The 20,890-nt window shown below is 39.0% G+C and overlaps 1 protein-coding gene across 3 annotated transcripts in view; it reads left to right on the top strand.

Annotated features, from left to right (window-relative positions):
• The first annotated feature begins 4,555 nt into the window (after positions 1–4,555).
• The window catches only part of LOC100961912 (acidic mammalian chitinase), a 38,928-nt gene continuing 22,593 nt past the window's right edge, over positions 4,556–20,890 (top strand). Inside the window, exons 1-11 of one of the 3 annotated variants that reach the window (XM_003784030.1) lie at positions 4,556–4,580; positions 5,253–5,282; positions 6,272–6,473; positions 9,716–9,772; positions 10,435–10,600; positions 12,947–13,071; positions 13,246–13,369; positions 14,002–14,187; positions 14,705–14,824; positions 14,938–15,079; positions 15,994–16,265. In XM_003784030.1, the coding sequence (XP_003784078.1) occupies positions 4,556–4,580; positions 5,253–5,282; positions 6,272–6,473; positions 9,716–9,772; positions 10,435–10,600; positions 12,947–13,071; positions 13,246–13,369; positions 14,002–14,187; positions 14,705–14,824; positions 14,938–15,079; positions 15,994–16,265 (1,449 nt within the window). Of the gene's footprint in view, positions 4,581–5,252; positions 5,283–6,271; positions 6,474–9,715; positions 9,773–10,434; positions 10,601–12,946; positions 13,072–13,245; positions 13,370–14,001; positions 14,188–14,704; positions 14,825–14,937; positions 15,080–15,993; positions 16,266–20,890 lie in introns of those variants that run through there. The other 2 variants (XM_023509814.1, XM_023509816.1) reach the window with 2 other exon arrangements.

The raw sequence follows: 20,890 nt of genomic DNA, 5'->3' as shown, positions 1-20,890 counted from the left end.
TGCTATGTGCTGAATATTCAAAAACATGATCTTCTCCAATAATGTTTCCTTGATTCTCTCCCTCTGCCTCTCATCATTTCCTTTGGAACCCTTAAATCCAGATGCATGGCTGCACACTCCTCTACCTGGATTCCTTTTCACTTACTGTGCCAGTTACTCCGGACTAACTTTCCCTGTAGCATTTAATTCCCCAGATCACGAGTTTCCATTTATGTCTGCACCAGTGATGGTAAGCCTTTGTCCTGTTTACTCATAGCCAAGCACCTACCTTTCACAATGCAGGCATCCACTAGACAATTATTAAATAAATGAATGAACATTAATGAATGGTTTGATGTAGGTGTATTCCCATGGTGTTTACTGTAAGCTACAGCTTCTGACTACAAGATTATAGGGGATGGGGACTGCACCTCCTCCCTTTCCTCCTTCTAACTTGTGACTCATCTTTTACTGAAGGGAGGATGCCTTCATTCAATACCTCCTACTTGATTGCCCATGTGAATCAGTCCTCTCAGCAGCTTTCTTGCGTTCCCCCTTAGGAGTACCACCTGCCAGATGCGATCTCTTTATTAGAGTGTTTTAGACGGAGAGACCTCTTTGGAAACAAGGATCTCTTCTTCTTTCATTCCTTCACGTGCACTTGAACAGAAGGTCATTGTGCAACCAAGGATATAATGTTTTAGGTTCACCAGCAGTTAGGCCAAATAGTAAGAATGTGCTCAGATCTGGACATTTACCAACTTCTTTCTTCTTCTACTACTATGAAAAGCACTTGAAAATATCCAACTATGATTGTGGATTTGTCTATTTCTCCTTTTCATTCTGTCACTTATTCCTTTACATATTTTGAAGCTGTTAGTAAGGACATAGAGATTACGAACTTTGGTATCTTCCTGTTGGGTTGACCCCTTATTATGATGAATGTCATTCATTATCTCTAGGGATGCTTCCTGTTTTAGAGTCTACTTTGTCTGACATCAGTATAGCTATACCTACTTTCTTTTGGTCAGTATGTTTCTGGTATATTTAAATGACTTGCCCAAGGCCATCAGCATGTTAGTGGTAGAGTTCACACTAGATATTCCCTGACTTCCAAGTTCAGGAGCTTATCCTCATTATTAATATCATTACCTCAGACTTGGGTCAAAGGTTTTATCTCCTCCTTCCACCCCTAATTTTGCTACTGCTGCAATCTGTCCTTCGGGTCCTTTGAGGGATGTGAGTAGGCCCTACCCTGGAACTTTAGCTTGGGGGTTCTGCCCTTATTATTGAAAAAGAGGCCAGAACAAAGGAATATTAGCACCCTCTGTGGGCTTTCCAGAAGCCCATAGCAGGGTTGGAAGGCTTTTAAAGAAACCTCCTCCATTACTGAACTAGTACAAACAACTGCGGACTTTCTTGAACTCACCTGAGAGCCTTAATATCCGGGAGTAAGCAGGGTCAAGAACTCAATGCCATTCTGAACATGGGAACCCCAAACAAACCAGAGGTAGGACTGAATCCAGGACCCACAGAAATCAGCACAGAACTCCATATGCTGCTATGCTATAGCACTCTCTAGCTCATTTATTTTACTTTTTAAAATTTTTAAAATTTATTTTATGTTTTTTAAATTTCAGATTAATATGAGGGTACAAATGACTAGATTACATTGTTTGCATTTCTAAGGTAAAATTCAAGTTGTAATTGGGCCCTTCATCCAGGAGGTGTGTTGCATACCCTCACATTGCACCTTAGGTGAGAGCTTACCAGTTCCCCTCCCTCCTCACCTTCTGCCCCCTCCTCCCCCACTCCCTTACTTGGATATACTTGTGTTTTGCTCTTGTGTGGGTATATAGTTGTTTTTTTACTGGCTTCATATTAGTATTGAGTGAACTGGATACTTGCTTTTCCGTTCTTGTGATACTTTACTAAGAAGAATGTCCTTCAGCTCCATCCAGCTAAATACAAAAGATGTAAAGTCTCCTTTTTTTTTAATGGCTGAATAGGATTCCATGATATACATATACCACAGTTTATTAGTTCATTCATAAATTGATGGCCATTTGAGTTGTTTCCACATCTTGGTAATTGTGAAATGAGCTATAATAAATACTCTAGTGCAAATGTCTTGTGATAAAATGGTATTTTTGCTTCTAAGTAGATACCTAGTAATGGAATTGAGGGATCAAATAGAAGGTCTACTTTTAGCTATTTGAGGATTCAAATGGGGACAGAGGAGGTCAAACTCTCACTCTTTGCAGATAATAGGTCTTATACTTGGACCAAGGTCTCTCTCACAAGGCTCCTAGAAGTGATCAAAGAATACGTATTTTACTTTTAAGGACAAGGAAGGCTTTAAATCTTCTGGAATACAGCTAGAAAGAGATAGGAGAAACCAGTGGTTATCTTGGTGGGCTAGAGAAAAAGAGAGAGACCTCTTACCTTTCCTACAGGTATAGCTGATGTACACAGTGCCTCAGTGCCTCGCTCTTATGGCTATGAATTTTATAGCAGTCCTCCTCAAACTGCTAGAAGGCTCAACTAAACTCCATCCTGAAAAATCCTAGCTCTTGTACTAAGGTAGCCAGCATGACTAGATAGCCTGTGTGACTTTAAAGCTATCAGAAGACCCTTACCCCCAAAGATGCCTTTGCACCAGCCTGGGTTTTGTCTGTAAAATACAAAAGTTATTCCTACTAAAATTAATTCATTTTGTGCCCAATGAATGTTTATTTGGGTGGCCTATTTCATACAGGAAGTAGATTTTAGGGTGCAATATGGGAATCAACGTGAGTTTGACAAGTATTCTTCTCTTTACTTTTTGAAGTAATATTCTTTTTTTTCTTTTTTATTTTTTTAGTTTTTGGCCAGGGCTGTGTTTGAACTCACCACCTCTGGCATATGGGACTGGCGCCTTACCCTTTTGAGCCACAGGTACCGCCCTGAAGTAATATTCTTAAGGAGCTTTCAATCAAATGGGAGATAAGACATGTATAGCTATTTTATAATTATTATTTCTGCAGTGCCTATTATGCACTTGATTCTTTATAAGTTTTTTTTTTTTTTTAATGCTTAACACTGCCCTGTAAAGCAAACATTTGTATCCCACTTTTTAAAATTAGGAAACTGAGATTAAGAAACTTTCTCAATTTCCCACACTTGATAAGTGGTAGAAAGGATGTGAACCTCAATCTGTGTGGCTGTTTCCACTGTTTCCACATTTCTTCCTTACCAATGATCCATTTAAAAAAATAAACAAAATGCCAGGGAAGCAGAGGTGAGGAAGGTGGTCATTTTTGGCTGTGATAATTAGGACAAGTATCAAGGGGGGAAGCATTTCAGCTGAGATTTTTGAGATAGCATGGGAGATGAATACAGAAGGACAATATTCTATAACCTAAACAGAGGGAAGGGCCTCTGCCAAGGTGTGAAGATGAGACTATTTTTGAGTATGGAGAACAGCATAATTTAATATGCAAGATTTAAACTGAGAAGCTGGCAGGAGGCGAGGCTGGAAAGGTAAATCAAGGCAAGATTGTGGAGTCTTGATGACAGATTAGGGAGAAAGAACTATAAGGTGATAGGAAGCCATTAAACTCGATCCCCCAAGGAGTGGGGGTCTTGCAGAATAGACTGAGAAGGAAAAGAGAGAAGCTACAGTAGGCTGTCACCAGCGATGAGCTCTGAGAACAGTGATGGTGGGGATGGAATGGACTGTCCTAAGGAGGGGGAGTCTAGGACCAACAAGAGGAGCACTATGGATGCCATGATGGAGGGGCTATGTAGAGCAGAGGAGGAATCCAAAAAAAAACTCTTGTGCCGACAGCCTCAGGGATCAGGAGAACTTTGGAATCATTCACAGAAATCTGAGCAATGAGAAGAGGTTCTGGCCCAGGGGAAAGAACCACTGAGAAGGCATTCCCATCAGGCTCAGGGTCTGTGTGACCAGGTATGTGATACGGGAGGTCTCAAAGCAGGCTAAACCCAGGGAAGTGGCACAAAGGGAAGGAACCACCCCAGCTGACAAGAACCAAGTGAGGACCACTCAGTGGTAGAGGGCTAGGAAAGAGCAGGAGGAATAGGATTAGGAAAGTTAATTGGAGAAAAGAGAGTAATGAATTTGGGAACAAAAAGAGCAGTCTAACACCCTCTGTGCCTTGTTTAAGGAGAGACCTTCATTCTTCCAATGAGTGAATGAATGACTGCAAAGAATGAATGAATTCAAAGTGAGTGCTTCTGCCCAACAAAGAGTATGTGAAGTAGCCAGTTAGTTGCTTCACTATCCAAATAGAAAATATAACCCACTGTACATAAACCATTTTGAATTATATAAGCCACTCCATAATGGGGCTTATTATCATGGTTCCTGGCCTTAAGCTCAATCTCTTCTTCTTGTAAAATGAAATCAAGATAGTATTGTTTCCCTATCATTAATGGGTTCTTAAATTCACTGCCAATATCAACACTCACTTTAGAGGCAATCACAATGAAGGGAAAATCTGATAAGGCACAGGAGAGGACAAAGAGAGAATAAAAGGCCTGCTGTATAAGGGCGGCTCTACCACTGAGCAAGATGACCAAGCTCCCCCTCCTCACTGGTAAGGGGCCACCTCAACTCTGCCTGTGAGCTACTCTCTCTGTCTTGTTTCATTGCTCCTTTAAAACTTTTCTTTTAATCTTCAAATTTAAACCAAATTGACTAAGATTACTGTTTTTGGCAAAAATAGCATAGGGATGTGCTAAACAGGGGGTGGCCCTGGTCACCTGGCAAAAGGTCTCCCATTCCCTGCAGTCTCCCTGACTTCACCAAGCCCCAAAGGCTTGCAGCATTTAACAACCTTTCAAATGTGAGTGAAGGGAGTGGGTTCCAGGAGAAATCCTCAGGTTTGATTACTCTCAGAAGATTGGGAGCCTGCAGAGGGTCTTAAAAGGATGAAATAGAGGAAAACTTTCCTACTGCTAACGTGAGGCCACTGTGTACAAAGGCTTCTCTGCCCCCAGGTTCCTCTAGTTCAGTGGTTCTCAACCTTCCTAATGCTGCAACCCTTTAATACAGTTCGTCATGTTGTGGTGACCCCCAACCATGAAATTATTTTTGTTGCTACTCCATAACTGTAATTTTGCTACTGTTATGAAAATGTAAATATCTGATATGCAGGATGGTCTTAGGTGACCTCTGTGAAAGGGTCGTTCAACCCCCAAAGGGGTCGTAACCCACAGGTTGAGAACCGCTGCTCTAGTTCACTATTTTTTTTCTCTGTTTCTTTAAGGTCTGCTCCTCGTGCTGACAGCTGAGCTGGGTAAGTATTCTTGGAATGAACCACCATATCTTCCTTCTCTGTTTCTTCATAATTGGGAAAATCAACATGGCCCTGTGTACTTTAATTTTAATACAAAAAAGTATTAACTATTTTTTTTCGAGTTGAAAATTTCCTAACCAGATTTAAAGGATTGAGAACATTGGCCTAAACATCCCCAACCTGAAACTGACAAGATGGTGACTAAAAAATAAATGTTAACAATAAAATATAATAAGGCGGGGCGTCCACAGGATGCCTGCTGCTGTTAAAACGTTTTCAAATCTGTCGTCTTGTGAACCTTGACGACAACTCTTCACTGAAAGGGGGATACTCATTCTCATAGACCAGTTATTAATCAAGGCAAAGACAAGCCATGTGACTTGACCCAGGGAGTTCATGGCAAAATCTAAACCAGAAGCCAGGACCCTTGTCTCCTGGTGGGCAGTTCATTTTTCCCTGGGTGGAATTATTACTCACTGATAGCAGAGCTACAAGTGCTTAAATAGGCTTTTCATCCTTTCTGTGTCCCAGTTTCCAAATGGGTAAAATGAGAAAAACAATAATAGTACCTACCTCACAGACGTCTGGTGAGGATTAATAAGTAAATGTAAGTAAATTACTGAGAGCAGTGCTTGGTACATACATGTTAAATAAGCATCAGCAATTGCTGTTAGTAGCATGCAGAGGGGACGGGGAATGTATCTAAATCATAATTTACAGTTTTAAGTTTTATTTCAGTGGAAGGCACCGATTTCTGAGGTTCTTTAATTTTCTCTTGGAGGCACAGAGTTCTCTCTAAGAGATATCTTCAGCCCTGATTGCCTGATAATTATGTGTTTGCTGAAATACACAAAATTCTGCCATAGATTTCTCTCTTCCCTTTATACTTAAACAGGAAAGATATTTGATTATCTCTGGTTTTTGAAGAAATCTGACTCTCTAGAGAATTTCTCTATAATAGTTTCTCACTTTCCCCTTCCAAATAACAGGCTCTGCCTACCAGCTGGTATGCTACTTCACCAACTGGGCCCAGTACCGGCCAGGCCTGGGGCGTTTCAAGCCTGATGATATTGACCCCTGCCTCTGCACTCATCTCATCTATGCCTTTGCTGGGATGCAGAACAATGAAATCACCACCATTGAATGGGATGACGTGACTCTCTACCAAGCTTTCAATGGCCTGAAAAACAAGTAAGAGTAGAAGAGAGATATTTAATTTGGTGTCTTCTAGGTTGGTTCTTCCCAGACGTGAATGCTTCTTAAAAGGTAGTTCAGAATCAGTTGGACTTGAGGTGGCAACCAAGACTCTACATTTCATTTTTTTTTTTTTTTAAAGACAGAATCTCACTTTGTCACCCTCGGTAGAGTGCCCTGGTGTCACAACTCAGAGCAACCTCCAGCTCTTGGACTTAGGCGATTCTCTTGCCTCAACCTCCCAAGTAGCTGGGACTACAGGTGCCCTCCACAACATCTGGCTATTTTTTTTTTAATCGCAGTTTGGCCAGGGCTGGATTTGAACCTGCCACCCTCAGAATATGGGGCTAGTGCCCTACTCACTGAGACCACAGGCACCACCCATCATTTTTCTTGTTTAAGTAACAAAATTGTTCATATTTATTGGTACAACATAATGTTTTGAAGTATGTACACATTATGGAATGGCTAGGTTGAGCCATTAACACATGTACATACTATACATACTTGACATTTTTGCAGTAATAACACTTAAAATTCACTTTACAGCAATTTTCAAAATACAATCCATTGTTATTAACTGCAGTCACAAGGTTGTACAACAGAACTCTTGAATTTTTTCCTCCTATATATCTGACATTTCCTTTACATCCACCAATTATCTTTTCAAACCCCAGCCCCACCACCTCCAGCCCCTGGTAACCAGACATTCCACCCTCTACTTCTATAAGTTTGACTTTTCCTGATGCCAATTATAAGTGAAATCATATGGTACTTGTCTTCCTGTGCCTGGCTTATTTCACTTAACATAATGGCTTCTAAGTTCATCCATGTTGTTACAAAGGGCAGAATGTTTTTCTTTTGTTAAGACTGAATAGAATTCCATTGTGTAAATATACCACAGTTTCTTTATTCATTCATCTATTGCTAGATTGATTTCCTATCCTGGGTATTGTGAATAATGCTATAATGAACATGGGAATGTTCGTGTGAGATATCTCTTCACATACTGATATCATTTCCTTTAAATAAAAACCCAGATGTGGACTTACTAGATCATATGGTAGTTCTATTTTTTAATTATTGAGCAAACTTCATTCTGTTTTCCACTTTAGCTGTACTAAGTTATATTACCACCAACAGTGTGCAAGTGTTCCCTTTCTCCAAAACCTCTCTAATACTGTTATCTTTTTGATAATAGCCATTCTAACTGGAGTGAGGTGATATTTTGGTTTTGATTTACATTTCTCTGATAATTAGTGATGTTGTATACTTTTTAATATATCTGTTCACCATTTGAATGTCTTCTTTTATGAAAATTCTATTAAGGTCCTTGGCCACCTTGATTGCTACTCTAGAAAGAAACTTCTTTTCCTTGGCACCATTGTGTTTTATTAGGTTAAGATAGGTCAAGAAATGTGTGAGTTACACATGCTTCCCAAGGCCTGGGGCTCAAAACTAGCATACGTTAACTACAGCTCACATGGAAGTTGATGTGTTAATCAGGTTATTTGTTTTAACAATACCGAGTTGAGTTTCTGATATAGTTTGGATATGAACACTTTATCAGGTGTATGGTTTACAAATATTTTCTCCTATCCCATAAGTTGTCTCTTCACTTTGTTGTTTCCTTGCCGCATTCATCAATTTAGTCTGATGTGATCCTATTTGTCAATTTTTGCTTTTGTTGGCGTGCTCTCAGGGTCATATCCAAAAAGTTGTTGCACAGACCAATGTCATGGAGATTTTGTCCATGTTTTCTTCTAGTACTTTTACAGTTTCATGTCTTACACTAAGGTCTTTATTTTATTTATTCATTTATTTGTTCATTTGTTTGTTTATTTATTTATTTTTACTTTTGAGACGGAGTCTCATTCTGTTGCCCTGGGTAGAGTGTCATGACATCATAGCTCACAACAACCTCAAACTCTTGGGCCTGAGCAATTCTCTTGCCTCAGCCTCCTGAGTAGCTGGAACTACGACCACATACCACAATGCCCAGCTATTTTTTTGTTCTATTTTTAGTAGAGATGGGGTCTCACTCTTGCTCAGGCTGGTGTTAAACTAGTGAATTCAAGCAACTAATCTGCCTCAGCCTCCCAGAGTGCTGGGATTATAGGTGTGACCCACCATACCCAGCCATACTTAGGTCTTCAATCCATTTTGAATTGATTTTTGTATAATGTAAAAGATAAGCGTCTAATTTTATTCTAATTTCTTTGCTGGTGGACTCTACATTTCTAACAAGCTCCCCTCAGATTATGCTAATGCTCTGGAGGTACAAGCTACACTTAAGTACATAACATAACATGTTGCCTGCTCTCCAAGATAAGCAGAAAAAAAAAAGTCCGTCCTATTTTTTCCTTCCTCTGCCATTTTCTATGACCTGGAAAACTGCAAGCCATCTTAATTATTTGCATCAAAGAGGAAGAAGTGGAGAATATTAAAAATTAGGCATCACTGATCTCAAGAATCAGAATAGTTTCTGTATTTTAACAGAGTCCTCTTTTGTTAAAAAGAAATGTATAGACAAAAAAACCTGGCATCTTTTAATTAACAGGTTTGTTCAGGTTAATCATACCTAGGAGCACTATCATGAAGGCAGCTACTAGAATTTAAGTTATAATACCTAAAAAGAGGTAAACTTCTTTCAAGCAGTGTTTCTTAAAGTGTAGCCAAATTGCTGCTTGCAAAAAAGACTTATGGGGCACTTGATAAAAAATGCTGGTCCTTACCCTGACTCAGCTGAATCAGAATCTTTGGGGACAGTGTGATAAACCTGCCATTTTAGTTTGTCCTCCCACAACCCTGCACTTAATTCTTATGTAAATGGATATTTGAGAACCTCTAATTCCCAGCCAATTAATTTATGTTAAGTTGTCATGGAGGCTGAGAAGGTAATTGTGCTGAAGCAACATTTACCATTTTATCTGATGGAATAGAAAATGACATAATTATGCTTTAAAGTTAGATGTACCTAAAATATTGCCAATGCATTCTATGATAGGAAAAAGGAAAAGTTCTATAATTTAGATTTCCCTAAAGAGTCTTGAGCGCATTTATGATGAGAACAAAGCAAAGAGTTTTTACAAATAATGTTGTCAGTAGTGGAGTAAACTATTCCGTAATTTTGAGGCAACAGTAAAGTAAATGAGCAAGCCCAATGATAAAGCAATGTTATTTTCAATAGAGGGACTCATGGATTTTCGATTTCTCTTATTTTTTCCTCTGTTTTATAGGAACAGCCAGCTGAAAACTCTCCTGGCCATTGGAGGCTGGAACTTTGGCACTGCCCCGTAAGTTTTCTTTGGAAAGTCTGTCGTTCATTTGCTATGGAACCAAGTTAGCCCAGTATGATTGCCATCGCTGTAGACTTCACAATCTAAGACAGAGAATTAAGAATGTGCATTAAACAAATATGCTAATTAACTAATTACATCAGAACCTCAATACTAAGTAGAACACAATGTATTTTATACATTTAAATTTAGTTGGATATTCTGGAACCCTATCCATGAAGATTTAGTTACTGAGATCCCAAAGCAATCTGTTCTTAGAGTATTTCAAGAGCACAGACCTTGCAGAGGTATTATACTGCTTCTGTCTATTTACCTTCCAGGAGAAGGAAAGAGAAAGTCATATAAATAAACAAGAGGACATCCTTGAGGGTGGGGGGCTATTTGAAGAGGGACACAGTGAGCTAAGTTAGCCAGGTGCAAAGTAATGAAAGCACCTTGGGAGAAAGATCAAAGTTGGAGAGATAGCAAAATAAAGGGAACTTTAAGTTATCATAGCTGGGGAGATTAGAGATTACGAAAGAAGGAGGGGGGAAATCAGGAACATGCTTTAACCTGGGCTGTGTATCCTAGTTAAGGGTCTGAGGAACTGAGAGCTTGACCCTACTCCAAGGTGCTAACACCACTGAGGCCTCACTCTGCCTTCTTTGGGTCTCCCTCAGTTTCACTGCCATGGTTTCCACTCCTGAGAACCGCCAGACTTTCATTGCCTCAGTCATCAAGTTCCTGCGCCAGTACGAGTTTGATGGGCTGGACTTTGACTGGGAGTACCCTGGCTCTCGCGGGAGCACTCCTCAGGACAAGCATCTCTTCACTGTCCTGGTGCAGGTGAGGAAGGAAGGAAGGAGCAGTGTATAACCCAAGAAGGTTCAAAGCCTTTCTTCCCCCAGGAGAATCACTGTGGTTCTAGAATAAAACAAAACTCCAACTTAGAATTACAGAATCTTAGCATTGCAAAAATTCTTAGATATCACACAGTGATTTAACAAACATTTAGTAACAACAACATGTGTGCTATGTGCAGGCACTACTTACTCTACATGCTATTTGAACAGCCATTACTCATTTCATCTTCCCCTTTATTCAGTGAAATAGGTACCCTGAGTGTGATCATCTTTATAGATACAGAAACTAATGTACAAAGAGAGTTTAAGTGCCCTGCCCAAGATCACACAACTGATAGGTGCTATAACTATCCCTACTCTGGATAGAGTCCATTGATTCTAACAGTTGCACTAGATTTCCCATTAGTACTGAGCATATATATACTCTGTCCAGTCTTTGGGTTATAAGACCCAATCCTTGGCCTTAAAGATCACACAATCTGAGGTGGAAGATTGAAAAATAGCAAGCAATTATAGTACCTTTTGCTACATGCTATGGTAGAGTACTAAAATAACACAAAAAAGGGATACCTGATTCTGGCCTGGGCAGGATTAGAAAGAGTCCCTTAGAGAAATAATGTTTGTGCTTATTTGGAAAGACATTGGAGTTAACTAATGAAGTAAGGATGTGAATGGCACAAATGAGAGATGTGTGAACAAGTGGGTGAGCTATGGATTGTGAAGCTACATGGGACTTTATAGGACATTTGGGAACTTAGACTTTACCTGAGAGGCAATGGGGCAACTTTGAAGGATTTTAGATAGTGGAGAGTTTGTTCCAACCATGGAAGATACATAAGAAAAAGGAGGCAGGTTAGGAGGTTATTGCAGTAAATCAAGCAAGAGATGACCAGGGCCAACAACGGATAAAACACTGAGTGAATAAGGAGATAGATACAGGAGATACCAAGAAGACAAAATCAATAGGAGGTAGAGATGAACTGGAGGTGGAAAGAGAAAGGACTCTCTGTTTCCTGATTTTGAGGACTGGTTTGACTGTGGTGCTGTTAACAGAGATGGTAAATGCAGAAAGAAGTATCATTTTGAAAGAAGGTGGCCTGATTAATTTACTTTTGAACATGTGGAGTATGAGTTACCAGTAGGACATCCTAAAGGAATGGTCAGTAGACATTTATTAGGTGCATATAAATCTGGAGTTCAAGCCAAAGAACTTGGCTTGATGAACTATATAGAAGCAATCACCAAGGAAAATAGAATGGCATGAGAAAAGCTAAGGACTAAGGATAGTTTTTATTAATATATTTTCTCTCTCCAAAGACAGAGATACTTTTTTAATTTTTATTAAATCATAGCTTATAGATTAATGCAATCATAGGGTACAATGTGCTGGTTTTATATACAATTTGAAAGGTTTTCATCAAACTGGTCAGAGATTCTTTTCTATATCACTTCATATACCTGATTGTATGCTGAACTCTAAATAGTTTCAGTGTCAAGTAATTTACTAGGTGATAAGTCAATTTACTTTTTGGGGGGACAGATCCAATGATCAGAAAGGACATCTCTTTTCTCAGCTGAAACATGCCTCCAGTCATAATTTATAGTTTCTACTCATTGATTCTAGCTCTTCTCACTGAAGCAATAAAGAATAAAACTGTACCTTCTGCAACATATGGGTTCAATACTAATAGACAGATATAATGACCTGACTGTAATTTCTCTTCTCCAGTTAAGCATCCTAGTTCCTTCAATCATTAACTACATGACAATTTTCAGAGCCAGTCTTCACTCAAACATACTCTGGCACACCCTAGTAATGCAACCATAAGAACCACATCCAATACTCCAAAGGAGAATGCACTCACATAAAACAAAGGTGGATTAGTCTCTCGCATTGAACAAGAACCCATATTCTGGCTGTTGGCACATTCCTTATTGGCCAGTTCAGCATTTCATAGGATGGGGTATCAGTCCTGCCAAGTAGTTCATCTAATAAATAAATAGGAACAAATTTCTGTACTGCTAGTCACAGGGTACTGCAACAAATATAGCTTCAGAGTATAGTGCTATGAATGGAGCTCTGATGGTCATCTGGGACCTGGGTTCTTGTCATGACTTGGCTACTAAATTACTGTGCAACTTTGGTGAAATCTCTTAACTCTCAGGCACATAGGATAGCTGTAAAATTGACTAATATCATCTATCCTATCTACTTTGTTGGGGTGTTGAGAGACTAAAATAAGAGAAAACATGTAAAATCACTTTAATATTATAATTCATGAGGTGAAATCAGCTTTGTAAATGTCCCATTATGCTTTTGGTTCTTTAGGAAATGCGTGAAGCTTTTGAGCAAGAGGCCAAGCAGATCAACAAGCCCAGGCTGATGGTCACCGCCGCAGTGGCTGCTGGCATCTCCAACATCCAGTCTGGCTATGAGATCCCCCAGCTGTCCCAGTGAGTGATGCCCCCTCACCTCAAGCTTTCACAGAAATCGTTTATGCACAGTGGACTTACCCTTGGTCTGTCTTGCCGCGGTGCTGGAACTTTGTTTGGAAGTGGTGTCTTTAGCCTGTGTAAGTGTGGGAAATGACTCTCAGCAGTGATTTTAAATCCTTTATTCTACCTCAGGTACTTGGACTACATCCATGTCATGACCTATGACCTCCATGGCTCCTGGGAGGGTTACACGGGAGAGAACAGCCCCCTCTACAAATACCCGACTGACACTGGCAGCAACGCCTACCTCAATGTGGTGAGTCCCTACACAGATGCAAATTCATACCAGAGATGATGGTGTAAATCACATGGGGATTCAGGTACAAAAGGCATCATAACTTTAATAATATTTTCAAATAGAAAATTAGTCTTCTCTAATTGATTAACTCATTCCTATTTACTAAAAAATTGCCAGGCTATTAACACTATAGTGATCATTTTTATCTAACAGGAAAGATGATTAATAGTTTTTGTTTTTAATAAAAGAATATAGGGTACCATTGTTCTTACTTCATTACAGTATAAAATGTTTCTCTCACCTTTCCTCTTTTCCTATTTCCCTTTGCCTTATCTAATTTATAACTTTTTATCTCTTGCCCTATATATGTTCTATAGAATTTTAGCCATTACCCAATGGACCAAATCATGAAAAGAATTGTATAAAGCTTAGTCCTTCTAGTATACATTGTTTTATCAGAAGGGTATATGTAAAGCCTACATATTGGCATGATATTAAAAGTTAGTTGAGATAGGGACAGACTAATTCAATAGAGGTATGTCAGTGTTTCTAAAATATGTGGCAAATATAAGCAAAAAAACTTTAGTTGATAACTAATCACTAGGCTGTCAGCTGGGAGTGGGACCTCTAGCTAACCTCTGCCATTGCAGGACTATGCCATGAACTACTGGAAAGACAATGGGGCCCCAGCAGAGAAGCTCATTGTTGGATTCCCTGCCTATGGACACACCTTCCTTCTGAGCAACCCCTCCAACCATGGAATTGGTGCTCCCACCACTGGGCCTGGCCCTGCTGGTCCCTACACCAGGCAGTCTGGATTCTGGGCCTACTATGAGGTACACACCTGGAAATTTTATAGAGGGAAAGGTATTTTTCTCTTGGTTCACATATTTGACTATTTAAACAATATCCAACACTTCCTGGCTCATTTAGCACACCATTTGGGCTGAAAGTGGATTGTCGTGAAAATTTGGAAAGAAGGGAAGATGAGCTCTCCTACTGTACTTTAGTTGAACCCTCACTAGGGTTCCTTTAGTCTGGATTCCAGATGCAGAGAGAGAAGAAAACAGGATATCATCAGTGAGATTACGTCAATCTACAGACACTCATTATAGACTTCCAGAGTATTCTTTGATTTAAAAGGTTCTCCCCATCTTAAAAATAATTGAACCAAATTGAGTAAAGAATTAGAATCCCAAATGAACCAAGAAATTTGCTGATAGAGTCATAAGCCTTTCTCGTCAAGTAATTTTATGCAACCATCCCCTCCTTATCCTTCCCCATGTCCTTTTACCTCTGCCGTACCTCAGAACACCTTGCCTGCCTCTTGACCTCTTCCTTATGTTTTCTTAGATCTGTTCTTTCCTGAAGAATGGAGCTACTGAAGTATGGGAGGCTCCTGAGGATGTCCCCTATGCTTATAAAGGCAATGAGTGGCTTGGATATGACAACACCAAGAGTTTCAAAATCAAGGTAGACTATTCTATGGGGTATTGTCCCCTGTAAGTCTGTTCCCACTGTATCCCTGAGACCATAAATTAGCTTTGGTGTCCGGAAATAATCAAATTTCTCTCTAATTGCCGCAGGCTGATTGGCTGAAGAAGAACAATTTCGGAGGCGCCATGGTCTGGGCCATTGACTTGGATGACTTCACAGGCACTTTCTGCAATCAGGGCAAATTCCCTCTAATCACCACTCTGAAGGATGCTCTGGGCCTGCAGAGTGCAAGTAAGTTAGGAGTTGAGAAGGGAACCTAAGTGAAATTTCTCTTCAGGAAAATACTCTTCAGGGAGCTGAAATTTCTCTTCGGGGAGCTATTGTGCAACTGATTGTTTGATTATTGATCCATTTGGATCTTGTTGGTCAATGGAACAAACAGGGCTCTTCACCATTCCTTTATTCATTCATTCATTTCACAAGCAATTTGTTGAACATCCATTATGTATGATGCACTATGTAGGTACCAAATGCATAAATCCTCATCTCTATAGAACTTTACAATCTAGGGAAGAAGATAAGACTGACACATTTGCAAAGTTAATAACAAGACAGAAGATAATTATGTGATAAGGTACCCTAAAATAGGATGAATAACCTTCTTGAGAGTTCATGGTAATGAAAACTTTCAAAGCATCTGTAAGATCTAAGAAGTAGGAAAAAAAGCACTATTTGCTTGGAAGGATGAGAAAGGAGTGAGAATGGCTTGGCGCCTGTGGCTCAAGCGGCTAAGGTGCCAGCCACATACACCTGAGCTAGCAGGTTTGAATCTGGCCCAGCCTGCCAAACAATGATGGCTGCAACCAAAAAATAGCCAGACATTGTGGTGGGTGCCTGTAGTACCAGCTACTTGGGAAGTGGTGGCAGGAGAATCGCTTGAGCCCAAAAGTTGGAGGTTGCTGTGAGCTGTGATGCCATGGCACTCTACCCAGGGTGACAGCTTAAGGCTCTGTCTCAATAAGAGAGAGAGAGAGAGAGAGGAGTGAGGAGAAAAGAGAAGGGGGAGGGAGGGCATTTCAGATCAGGAGACCAAAATATGCAGAGGCATGGAAAGAGGAGTCAAGAACAAAATCCTTGGTATGATTTCTCACATTTCAGGCATCACTGGATAAAACAGGGGGATTTAGGATTTTGTTTCTTTTCAGGTTGCAAAGCCCCAGCCCATCCCATTGCTCCCATTACTGAGGCTCCCAGCACAGGCGGTGGCAGTGGCAGTGGTAGTAGCAGTGGCAGCTCTGGCAGCAGCTCTGGAGGCAGCCCTAGTGGCAGTGGATTCTGTGCCAACAGGGCCAGTGGCCTATACCCTGACCCCAAAGACAAAAACGCCTTCTACAACTGTGTGAATGGACAGACCTTCACCCAGCACTGCCAGGCTGGTCTCGTCTTTGACACTTCCTGCTCCTGCTGCAACTGGTGATGATATTTGCCAGATACCACCTCACTAATTCCATCTTCATAAATCCCTGTGCAATAAAGAGTTGACCATTACCATATAATGGCTATGCTTCCTAACTGATGGATCTTAGTTGTAATTAATCCCCATCTCCCAGGGGCATATTGTTGCTCCACCAGCCTACCTCTATGTCAAGCACCTACAGCCTGCATCACTCTTCCTAAGTGTTAGGTGGCAGAAGCAGAGGGATTAACGGAAAATACTCATCTTCATTCTCAACACATGTACTCAGATGAAGGCTGGAGAACACAAGAATATAAGTCTGTGTCCATTTACTCAGTTCTCCTTTAGTAGATTTTACCATTCTCTTCACACTGGATGTTTTGCAGTTTCATTATTTTAGTTTATGTTTAGTTTTACATTTAGATGTGGTTTTATTTTTTGTATTTTTATTAGTACTTAGTACTCAAGGTTCACCTGTTTTCCATCTTCTGGCATGTATGAAAATGCCTTACAGTTGCCTTCATGCTCAATTGGCAACTTTGTGGACATAATTTGGCTCATTCTTTTCCTCAGAATTTTGTAAATATTACTCCTTTTTATTCTTGAATTGAATATTCAGCTAGTTCTTTCCCTATGGCTGTTTCATTTACATTTTTTTTTTTTTGGAGGATCTGGTATTAGCCAATTTGGTAGTTGAATAATTTTTTCAAGTAGTTCTGTGATTTCTGTATTCTCTGGGTCTCTGAATATTTGAGAATGTCTGACTGTTTCCTTTATACTTGAAAAGTATACTTGAACTGTATAATACTTGGCTGAGTATGGTATTTTAGGCTTATACTTTCTTTTCCACAGAACTCTGCAGGGATAGACAACATTTTTTAGCACTCTTTCCAATTGTCTCCAACTTACCCTGTAATTCCAGTCACAGTTTGGCTGACTGGATACAAAAACTCAGGCCAGATATCTGCTACATACAAGAATTTCATCTTACCTTAAAAGATAAATATAGACTCAGTGTAAAGGGATGGTCATCTATAATTCAAGCAAATGGAAATCAGAAAAAAGCAGGTGTTGCGATTTTATTCACAGATACAATAGGCTTTAAACCAACAAAAGTAAGGAAAGATAAGGATGTTCACTTCATAGTTCTTAACGGTAACACTCAACATGATGAGATTTCAATTATTAACATTTATGCACCCAACCAGCATGTGCCTCAATTTATAAGAGAAACTCTAGCAGACATGAGCAACTAGATCTCCTCCAGTACCATAATAGTTGGAGATTTTAACATCTCTTTGGCAGTGTTGGATAGATCCTCCAATAAGAAACTAAGAAAAGAAATTTTAGACTTAAACTTAGCCATTCAACAATTGGATTTAACAGACATCTATAGAACATTTCATCCTAACAAAACTGAATACATATTCTTCTCATCAGCCCATGGAATATCCTCCAAAATTCATCACATCTTAGGTCACCAGGCTAACCTCAGCAAATTTTAAAAGAATAGAAATTATTCCTTGCATCTTCTCAGGCCATCATGGAATAAAAGTTGAACTCAGTAACAACATGAATTTGCAGTCTCATACAAAAACATGGAAGCTAAATAACCTTATGCTGAATGATAGATGGGTCAAAGACAAGATCAAGAAGGAAATTACCAAATTTTTAGAACATAATGATAATGAAGATACAAGTTATCAGAACCTCTGGGATACCGCAAAGGCAGTCCTAAGAGGGAAATTTATAGCATTACAAGCCTTCCTCAAGAGAACAGAAAGAGAGGAAGAAGAACTTAATGGGACATCTTAAGCAACTGGAAAAGGAAGAATATTCCAATTCCAAACCCAGCAGAAGAAAAGAAATAACCAAAATTAGAGAAGAATTAAATGAACTTGAAAATAAAAGGATTATAAAACAGATCAATAAATCAAAAAGTTGGTTTTTTGAAAAGGTCAATAAAATAGATAAACCTTTGGCTAATCTAACCAGGAAAAAAAAGTAAAATCTCTAATTTCATCGATCAGAAATGGCAAAAACAAAATAACAACAGACTCCTCAGAAATTCAAAAAATCCTTAATGAATATTACAATAAACTCTATTCTCAGAAATATGAAAATCTGAATGAAATAGACCAATTCTTGGAAGCACGCCACCTTCCAAGACTTAGCCAGAATCAAGTGGAAATAATGAACAGGCCTACATCAAGTTCTGAAATAGCATCAACAATACAAAATCTCCCCAAAAATAAAAGTCCGGGACCAGATGGCTTCACTTCAGAATTCTATCAAACCTTTAAAGAGGAACTAGTACCTATATTACTTAACCTTTTCCAAAATATAGAAAAAGAAGGAATACTACCCAACACATTCTATGTAGCAAACCCCACCTTGATCCCCAAACCAGGAAAAGACCCAACAAGAAAAGAAAATTATAGACCAATATCTCTAATGAATATTGATGCAAAAATATTCAATCAGATCCTAGCAAATAGAATGCAGCAAAACATAAAACAAATTATACACCATGACCAAGTGAGTATTATCCCAGGGTCTCAAGGCTAATTCAATATACATAAATCTATAAATATAATACATCATATAAACAAAATAAAAAATAAAGACCATATGATTCTCTCAACTGATGCAGAAAAAGCTTTTGATAATATCCAGCATCCTTTCATGACCAGAACACTCAAGAAAATACATATAGAAGGAATATTTCTTTTTTTTGTCAATTTGTTTATTTATTTATTTTAGTAAATCATCACTGTGTACGTTAATGCAGTCATGGGGTACAATGTGCTGGTTTTGTATACAATTTGAAATATTTTCATCAAACTGGTTAACATAGCCTTCATGGCATTTTCTTAGTTATTCTGTTAAGACATTTACATTCTACATTTATTAAGGAATATTTCTTAAACTGATAGAAACCATTTACAGCAAACCCACAGCCAACATCATATTGAATGGAGTAAAACTGAAACTATTTCCATCAGAAACCAGGTAAGGTTTCCCATTGTCTCTACTTTTTAACATTGTAAGGGAAGTTTTAGCCAGTGCAATCAGGCAAGAGAAGGCAATCAAGGGTATCCACATAGGATCAGAAGAGATCAAACTGTCACTCTTCACAGATGATATGATGTTTTATCTGGAAAACTTCAAGGACTGAACTATAAAATTCTTAGAAGTAATCAAGGAATATAGCAGTATGTCAGGATACAAATTCAATACTCAGAAATCTGTAGCCTTTATATATACTAACAATAGTGAAGCTGAAAAAACAATCAAGGACTCTATTCCCTTTACAATAGTTCCAAAGAAGATGAAATATCTGGGAGTGTACCTAACAAAGAATGTGAAGGACCTCTATAAAGAGAACTATGAAACTTTGAGAAAAGAAATAGCTGAAGATGTTAAAAAATGGAAAAATAAACCATGCTCATGGCTGGGAAGAATCAACATTTTAAAAATGTCTATACTACCCAAAGCAATCTACGGATTTAATGCAATCCCTATTAAAGCACCTCTGTCATACTTTAAAGATCTAGAAAAACTAGTACTTTGTTTCATATGGAACCAGAAAAAACCTTGAATAGCCAAGACATTACTCAGAAATAAAAACAAATCAGAAGGAATCATGCTACTGGACTTCAGACTCTACTATAAATCTATAGTGATCAAAACAGCATGGTACTGGCACAAAAATAGAGAGGTAGATGTATGGAACAAAATTGAAAACCAAGAGATAAATCCAGACACTTACCATCATTTGATCTTTGATAAGCCTGTCAAAAATATAAACTGGGGGAAAGATTCCCTATTTAACAAATGGTGCTGGGTGAATTGGCTGGCAACTTGTAGAAGACTGAAACTGGACCCACACCTTTCTCCCCTAACAAAAATTGACTCTCACTGGATAAAAGACTTAAACTTAAGACATGAAACTATAAAAATTCTTGGAGAGAATGCATGGGAAACTCTTGATAAAATTAGCCTGGGAGAATACTTTATGAGGAGGACCCCCCTCCCCGGGCAATTGAGGCAACACCAAAAATACATTACTGGGATCTGATCAAACTAAAAAGCTTCTTCACTGCCAAGAACACAGTAAGTAAAGCAAGTAGACAGCCCTCAGAATGGAAGAGGATTTTCGCAGGTTATGTAATAACCAGAATCCACAGAGAACTCAAAATTAATAAGAAAAGAACAAGTGATCCTATTTCATTGTAGTCAAGAGACATGAACAGAAGCTTCTCTGAAGAAGACAGGCACATGGTCAACAGACACATGAAAAAATGCTCATCATCTTTAATCATCAGAGAAATGCAAACCAAAACCATTCTGAGATATCATCTAACTCCAGTAAGAGTAGCCTAGCCCACATCACAAAATCCCCAAACTATAGATGTTGGCATAGATATGGAGAAAAGGGAACACTTCTGCACTGCTGGTAGGAATGCAAGCCAGTACATTCCCTTTGGAAAGAAGTTTGGAGAACACTCAGGGATCTAAAAGTAGACCTGCCATTTGATCCTGCAATTCCTCTACTAAGTATATATCCAAAAGACCAAAACTCACTTGGCAACAAAAATATTTGCACCAGATTGTTCATTGCAGCTCAATTCATAATTGCCAAG

The sequence above is a fragment of the Otolemur garnettii genome, unplaced genomic scaffold (genome assembly GCF_000181295.1).
Source record: "Otolemur garnettii isolate 467f Iridium unplaced genomic scaffold, OtoGar3 scaffold00010, whole genome shotgun sequence".
In the NCBI taxonomy this organism is placed as follows: domain Eukaryota; kingdom Metazoa; phylum Chordata; class Mammalia; order Primates; family Galagidae; genus Otolemur; species Otolemur garnettii.
Note: the sequence above shows the minus strand (reverse complement) of the source record. Positions and strands in the feature narration are given on the sequence as shown.